This window comes from Phallusia mammillata, chromosome 4 (assembly GCF_965637545.1).
Source record: "Phallusia mammillata chromosome 4, kaPhaMamm4.hap1.1, whole genome shotgun sequence".
Taxonomy (NCBI): Eukaryota; Metazoa; Chordata; class Ascidiacea; order Phlebobranchia; family Ascidiidae; genus Phallusia; species Phallusia mammillata.
The window spans coordinates 1,993,666-2,001,984 of NC_137255.1; the positions used below are offsets into that span (position 1 = coordinate 1,993,666).

Genomic DNA, 8,319 nt, shown 5'->3' on the forward strand with positions numbered 1-8,319 from the left:
CAATGACATGATAAAAACTATAAACAAGCAGTGTAACAGGTTAAATTGTTACTTCAATATAAACACGCAAATCGGTTGGCGTGCCATAAACTACCACCTAGCGTGCCAACCTTGGCACGGGTGCCAGGGGTTGCCGACCCCTGGTGTAGTTAGTCTCATCTTACGAGCAATGCTTATATATTACGTCACAAGTAACATAGGAAGGCAATTGTTTGCGCACAATCAACACTTAGTATTCTCTGTGACGTAACAAACTAGCTTTGAATCAATCATAGGCGTTGTAATCCTATAAATCTGGGTAATATCAATTCCACGTATCGCGACAGGAAAACTTTCGTAGGGAGTAGTTTAATTTTTGAATGTTACAAAGTTATCAATACAATTTCGCAAACCAAAAAAATATGCTCTAGGGCCGGATGAAATGACCTCAAAAATATAAAATATATATATATATACTCGGTATACCAAAAAAATACCAACAAATTGCACAGTAAAGTTCTGCTATTGTTTATTTAAAGCCAACTGAACAGGTTATCTGGTAAAAGATTTCCTGTTTTTGTTGATATACCGAGTCAAGCCAAGTCTTTTCACAGCTGACAAGACTCAAGTCAAGTCAAGCTTTCGAAAAATGTGACTTAAGTCAGACATGAGACCACATTACTGCTAATTTGTTCAAATAATATCTGCTTTGACGGTAATTTTCACATAGGTACGTACAGACCAATTAAAAATGTTAATACGAAGGCAGAATCTGTCTGACAGCAAAGTAAACGTCTTCACACACACACACACATAACTGTCGCTTTATCGCTTATGTACTTTAACAAATATGGTCCAATAAAGTACCTCGCTTACTACCAAAGCTGTAACCAAATCAAATACGTGCTATGATAAACAAATGTATAACGTCCATAAAACTCACCATGTAGTCAGCGCAAATGTGCAGCATTCTTACCAAACAACGGACACAACTGTGGCACAAAAAAGTAGAAACATCAAAAAGAGATTCGCTACAATTCGCGCATGCACCAACGTAACAATCATAAAACTTGTTGCATAGAGTTGCACTACAAACAAATCAAACTCCACATTCGGCAATCAGCACCAATCTTTTTCAGTTTTATAACAATTTTAAAAGTACACATTTCACCCTGTAATCTTAAACTTAATAATTATGGGCCCCCTAGATTCTCATGGGCCCCGGTGCGGCGCACCGGCTGCACCCCCCTCTCGTGGGGCCTGTTTGTTAGTAGCTTGGCTGACCGAACGTGGCGCGTAAGTAACAACAGACCTATTGTGGCTTGCACATAACAATGGGCTGTACCACATCAGCAGTAGCGAATAGCGAAATTATTCAAGATGTAACTGAAGAAAATGCAGATCATTCTTTTAATAGCGGTAAGTTGCATATTGTTTTTTTCCATATTACAGTATCAAATAAATCCAGTGGTGGGATTCCGCCGGTTCTATAGAACCCTCTTGCGAATTTTTATGAGATCAGAGAACCGGTTAGCATTACCGGTTGCTGTCAATGGACTTTTTGTAACAGAACCGGCTGAAAAATATGACTTTTTGTGATAGAACCAGCTTACAAAAAATGTGAATCCCAGCACTGAATTAATCACGTTAATACAAAAACAGACCTGCTTACAATTCCGATAAGTATACAGCCCAAGATATCTAGAAACCGGCATGCTATCTTGATCAAATGCTTAAGATATTACTTATGCTACCATTGTCATATAGCGTCCAGCTCAAAATGTTTTTTTTTTTTAAATAAAACCTAAAAGCGCATGTATCTTGCCGAATTTTTCACTACAACTATGCAAACCAAGATGACAAAGCCTCATTAAAGTAAAAATTCGAAAAATATTAAAGAAAGCTTTAAGTCTTTTTTGTCAACTAGTGACTGAGTCGTTATTCAAGCGGAACCTTCAACAAGCGAAGCGTGACGTAATTAGTGACGTCGACAATGGAATTATGGGAGCGAACACGCGAAATCTTCTCAGCCGCTTGATGCAATACTGCTACCTGACAATCGCTATAACGGTATCGTGGTTTGTTTGGTTTCTTATCGGTTTCAATTTTGGTTAAAAAGGGTCTAAATGCTTAAATTTGTTTATGTGTTTATATGACGGTGGTTCTTAAACTTTTGTTATGGTTTTTAACTTAAGGCAGTCACCTAGTATATTTCCCTCTCTTCAGTTTTACCCAATCACTAACCACAACAAATTGGCTTTGGCATGTCATTTACAAATTAATTAAGCTTTGTTGGTTGTTTTGTGCAGAAAAAACAAAAGCCTGTTGGAGATTTAATGGCACGTGGTGGCGCTGCGGAGTTGTTTAAAGCCTATTTTGATATTTACTCACAAAAAATAACGGGAGAATCCCCGCTAAACAGGTACGTTTAAAATCGTTAAAACAAACACAATAGCAATAAGCGAAAGAAAAGCGTACGCAACAATAAATTAGCAACATAAAAGGTTTCATACAAAACAAACCTGAATTGACCCACAAAATAACTTGAATAATTAAGCAATCGCAAAATGTCAAAATTGAAACTGTTTTTATTGTGCATTGAAAATAAGAAAAGCTGTACCTTGATTTGTATTTGAAGCAACAGTCTGTTTCATTCCGTTGCAGTGAGGATATGGAAGACTTCAAGAAATTATTGGATGTTTGTGTAAATTACAGCGACGCGAGTTCTCTCCTCGCCGAGTCGATAGCAGAATGCGAAATACTTTTAAATCTTCTGCAATATCTGCGACTGTTTAAGGAAACCTTTACACAAGATCAGGTTTGTTATTTTAACATGTCGGTTTTGTCAAATCGTTGTAAAAGCACGATTTTTACCAAGTTTAAAGAGCTCTTCTGGCAAATGTGATTTTATTCCGACGTTTCGACGTCCTATACAGGTCGCCTTCATCAGGGTAAATAACACTGAATGCGACTAGTACAGTACCCGATAAACAAAGGAAAAAAGAATGGAACGCAAGCACGTCACAACGCAACGAAAACACTGCGCGAAAACACGCGCACGATTCTTACATTTTGTGCGTGTATGAGATGCACAAAACAGAACAACTATAGGGGTAAAACTTGCCATGACAATGTACTGATGCATATAGTAGGCTATAATTCGCATTGAGTGATTTTTTTGTCACAAATTAAAAAAAAAACGAGTACCGTAACTTATAAAAGTAAAATATTTTTCTCTAAACCACCTATCAAAACCAATAAAAAACTCATAATGTGTTTATGGTGAGAAAAATCTAAAAAAAATGTTTATTTCACTTGTTTTCCCCTAAGAAAAATAGGTTTACTTGTGAACAAATTGTGTACAGACACAAGGCTATATTGTTTTGCAAACGATAACCATCCTCTACAACTGTTCAATATCGAGTAACAACACGAAATATTACAAAGAAACCGGAGCGGTCGAGTTGATACGGTGGTTCGCCGAGAACACCAAAGACGTGTCGGTTAGTTATTCTGAATTTCAGGTAACAAGAAAAACTGTAGACTAAATCTAAGAAGCCTGAGTTAAGAGGTTTAATCACAATGAAGAATAAAGTTTAGAAACAAAAATAGCTATGCTCTCTAGCAGGGGTGTGCAATTACTTTTGTCACTGTGGGGCCACATACAAAAAAATGCCGATTTTGATTTAACAAGTAAAAATGGCATTTATTTCAAGTCGCATTTTTGTGATCTGCTCAAAAATAAGACCAGGCGCGGTGATCTGCTCAAAAATAAATAATAATTGGCCTCGTTTGCCATGTTAGAAATTTCCAGGGTCTCCGAGGGCCGCAAAACCTTTAATCACCGGGCCGCAGGTTGCACACCCCTGCTCTTTAGCACAAAAGAACGTTGGCTAGCGGTGTAACATTTTGATGACTTTATCGCTTTATAAGAATTTCGTCTTGCAAGATATGCCAGTGTTCAAACGAATTTTTTCAATCCTAGATTGACGGAGATGACAGCCTATCAGCTTGCAGTCTGCTCATCCTAGCACACATCACTAACGAAGACGACAATGACGTCATTGAAACTGATGACGCAATCATTAACTACATCCTAGAGGTATTGCTCATTGTTGTTGTAAAAGCATTGACAAGTTCTTTTTATTGATAAAACTAACATATTGTGTTTCTTATATCTACATGTTTAGATCCACACTACAACTCAGGTCAATATAAGCACTTTGGATAAATGTTAGGTAAAGGTCTCGCAGACTTCGGTTTGTAAGCGTTATGTCCCTCCTACCATACGATTAAAAACCAATGCCCAACCTTTTAGGGATCGCGTACCACCTGAAAGTATTACAGAAAGCTACTCGCGTACCACCTGAAAAGCTCCAGTGGTACGCGTACACAGGCTGCGGTAGATAATAGTACCATCTGAACCAAATAGTTTTCGAAGACCAGCTGTTTTTAAAAAGACACCAATAACTCACTAAGAACAGCAATAATACAAAAATGTACAAACTGGCTCTGACCAGTTGTTACGCAACTTGATAGAAAAACAAGCACAAATTGCTTGAGGTTCTTGGCAGCTGGCTATACCGGTTTCACCATTGTAGCTCCCCAGTTTTGATGTCCTAATGCGCCAACCTCACCCTCCAATGTGAGTCCCTGCCACTTAACGCTTATACAGTAATGATGTAACTGCAGGGCGTTACCATGGATCCACCATTTGTGCCCTTACCTTTGTAGCGCTCCATAACGTCTCAACGTTGCTCAGCTATTTACGGCATGGTGAATATTTTAGCGCAATTATGCTGCAACGATTTGTTTCGCCCGGGGAATAAACTCAACACAACTCAACTCGAAAAGTGGTTTACAAAGTAATAACGTATATATAACCATAATTTCAAACGATGTTTGCGAACTACACAACTGCCAACAGTTTTATCCACTAACTTAAATTTATAACATAGCACAGTGAAAGCAGCTGGCGCATTCAATCTCTTCACATATGTTAAGTCCATCGTTATAAATTAAAGGGGTTCGTGCTGGCGTAAGCGTTTCTAGTAAAACAAACAATGCCCTTCTTTCAAATTGCCGCTGACATGGGCTTACTTCGCAATTCTAAGACCAAAACTGCAAGCAAAGCTGAACGTTAACAGGCGACTTGACAAAATGTGGGTGATCGAGCGATAGCGTACAGGCGATGTGGTTGCACAGATACACTGCATTTCAAGAAAGGGTACATCTTATAGGGTTGATATGTAAATCGTTCCTGAATAATAAAATCTCGCCACAGGTAAAGCAAAGGACTGCGACGATTCAGGGCCATGAATTTAGGACCGCAGAAAATTGTCAGTAAAAATCGTTTTTACTTTGAGATTTCCTGCAGGGTCAACATGTTTCTGTGGTCATAAACTTTAATCAATTACCAAGTGCACTTTTGCACGGTGTCCCTACACGCCGACAAGAATACAAAAACCGAAGTGTTAAAATGGCGGGTATAGGCTAATGTATGCATAACTTTTCGCATTGATTTGTTTTCAGGATTTAGATGAAGCTTTGCACAGCATAGATCTGCGTTCAAACCTAGGTTTTTCAGCAAAAGAACTCGCTCTAGGTTTGACCAAACTCGCCAACAACGACACAAACAGCAAGCTCATCTTACAAAGTGGAGCGCTTCCTAAACTGTTGAGACTGATCAAGAAAGGTGATTTACATACGAGTATGCATTTATCGTTAACTGATGTGCACGACCGCTTTAAGACTGTCTCCAGAGTTTTTGACTAATTAATGACCGACTCCAAATGTATTTCAAGGGAGGCTACAAAAACGTTGAAATTTTGATCATGTTGAAACTTTGCATTCTGGTTTGATTATAGGTGACGTCGAGGAACAAACTATAGCAGTGAACTGCATCTGGGCTTTGTCATTTGTCAAAGAGAACAACGTGAAAATAAACGACGAAGAAAATGTTATAGAGAAACTTGAAGAGTTGAAAAACCACAGAGACAGGTAAATATGGCGTATCACCCATCTCCCCATAACAAATAAAACATGAATTTGAACTCTTTCAAAAGTCAAAATATAGTTCTATCAGAACGCTAAAACAATAAGGTACAACAAACTTCAATTTTGTAAAATGAGGTTGGATGTGGCAACAAGCAAGTCGTCGTTCGGCGTTTGCTATTGCCAAACTAATTACACCAACGACAAAACAAAGTGCTGTTACAAATTTACGAACAATCTTATAGAATTTCCAATCTATATTTAACAACAGACAACTGCGTGAAGCGGCGTCAGGTGCATTGTGGGTACTCCAAAACCAATCAGAACCGAGTGTTGGTGCCGCTAGTTCGGTAAGTACAGTAAACCATAAACCGTACGTCAGCTAAACTAGTTTTCGCAAAGAAGACGCAACCAGTTGGTGGAGCAACTAGCCAAAATGGGAAATCGCCGCATTTGATGCTGAGTTATTCGTGGGAAAACCAGGATTTAATAAGACAGGTAAATCTTTTTATATTACATATTAATGAAGTGCTTTGTGTTTTTGACGAAAAATCTTGGCACTACGCCTTGTCCAGTCGTTAAACTTTTATATGACCTCTTGTACACTTTTATACCCAGCTGAAAATGGGGCAAAAGGCAGAAGGACACCAGTATTGGAATGACTGTTCTATAGTTAAGCCTTTAGTGTTCCATTTATGCAACATTATTTTTCGATAAAATTTCGAAACACAGCAATTGAAAATGGTTTTCTCGGTCTCATTTTTTATCAAGATGAAAACCCACCTTGAATCTCACGGCTACAATGTTTGGATGGATGTGGATCGTATGGGGGGAAGCACCTTGCAAGCGATGGCAGACGCAGTTGAAGAATCAGCTGTTGTGCTCATTTGCATGTCACAGAAATACAAAGACAGTCCAAACTGCAGGTATGAGATCTAATAGAAATGTTTATATTAGCTTAATCCACTGAAGCATCCTAACATAAGTTATAATACCTGGGTTTCTGTGCATAACTGAGGGAGAATACGCTTACAAACTGCACAAAGATATTATTCCTCTAAGAATGGAACAAGGGTATTCCCCGAACGGCTGGCTAGGTAAGATTTCTATGAATCTGCAAAGTAAACTAAATAAAAACATATTCTTTTAGGGGCGATTTTGGGAGCAAAGTTTTATTATGACGTCACCAGACCCGATGACGTATCCACTGTGACGTCAAATCTTGTAAGGGAACTGGGCGACAGAGGAAAGAAAGCTGGTGGTGTTATTTATTCACAGGTAAAATAATTCAAACTTATCTTATTGGATCCATTTACAACACAAAAGATATTGAGTAGATTTGCATTTTTTTAACAATTTTTCTCATACAATGTCAATGCGAAAACTACATACAGGCTACATGAAACCGTCCTTGCCTGCAATCTGCCTTCATTTGACTGCACAAAGCGTTGTTAAAACATAAAGCCTTTGTAAACATTGTGTAAATGATTGTTTGCTTTTTTGAGAGTTTTATGACTAAATATGAAGATTTTAGAGGAACTTAAGCTGCAAAGACGTTGTTGGTGAAACATTTCGTTTGACAGACAGATGGTTATGTTATCATCTGAGCTTTTTTGACTTTGCAACAACATTGCTTTTTACAATCAGACCGAAGTGGATGGACCAGAAGCAGCAGTTGTCACACAACAACATTCCCAACCTCCTCGGGGTTCGAACCCACAATCTGTGAACTCGTGGACAACAGGGGAAGTACAGGAGTGGGCGAAACGACACGGATTAAAACAGTAAGTTTCGATGAATGCTGACGAACGAAAAAATGTTTACTGGGTTTAAACACAAACTGTTGTTAAGTAAGAGAAAGATTTGGTTAGGTTGAATGTATGTTGATAAAAAAACATAAAAGAAACAAGATTATGTATAGAAAGTCTTACATACTTCTTTCAGCAATTGCTGTTGTCATCATTGGGTGCAGTTTCTATGTACACAAGTTCTCTGGCAGTTATGTTTTTGATTTCATTAGTTTATTTTACCAGTCCGTGTATAGTGTTCCTGATTCCTTACAGAATGATTTAGCCTCACCTTACCATTATTAGAAATGCTGGTTCGGCCAGGCTGATTCAGTATTAAGCCAAACAAGTCTGCTGTACTTTAACCCATTTAGTAATGTAATGTTTATTGACAACTAGATCAACTTACAAGAAACTGGATGGCGAGACTCTCTCGTTTCTGCGATTACTTAAGTCCGAGGCACCGCAGTTTTTCTATCAAATCATCAACGAGAGATTGAGTCTGAAGGAGCCGAGAGATTTAATGCTTTTCAACAAAGCTTTGAACGATTTAAGTTGA

The 8,319-nt window shown here is 38.3% G+C and overlaps 1 protein-coding gene across 1 annotated transcript; it reads left to right on the forward strand.

Annotated features, from left to right (window-relative positions):
- Positions 1–1,313: 1,313 nt before the first annotated feature.
- Positions 1,314–8,319, forward strand: LOC145222378 (uncharacterized). Its single transcript, XM_080088483.1, has 15 exons — positions 1,314–1,398; positions 1,907–2,049; positions 2,289–2,401; positions 2,644–2,818; positions 3,345–3,518; positions 3,965–4,081; positions 5,512–5,674; positions 5,847–5,979; positions 6,245–6,323; positions 6,379–6,471; positions 6,745–6,899; positions 6,967–7,070; positions 7,124–7,251; positions 7,621–7,757; positions 8,160–8,319. The coding sequence occupies exons 1-15, from the start codon at positions 1,314–1,316 to the stop codon at positions 8,317–8,319; spliced, it is 1,959 nt and encodes a 652-aa protein (XP_079944609.1).

Coding starts and splice junctions, on each gene's coding strand:
- LOC145222378 (XM_080088483.1), top strand. CDS start 1,314: ATGGGCTGTACCACATCAGCAGTAGCGAATAGCGAAATTATTCAAGAT. Junction 4,082..5,511: donor TCATTAACTACATCCTAGAG/GTATTGCTCATT, acceptor ATTTGTTTTCAG/GATTTAGATGAAGCTTTGCA. Junction 6,324..6,378: donor GTGTTGGTGCCGCTAGTTCG/GTAAGTACAGTA, acceptor TTCGCAAAGAAG/ACGCAACCAGTTGGTGGAGC.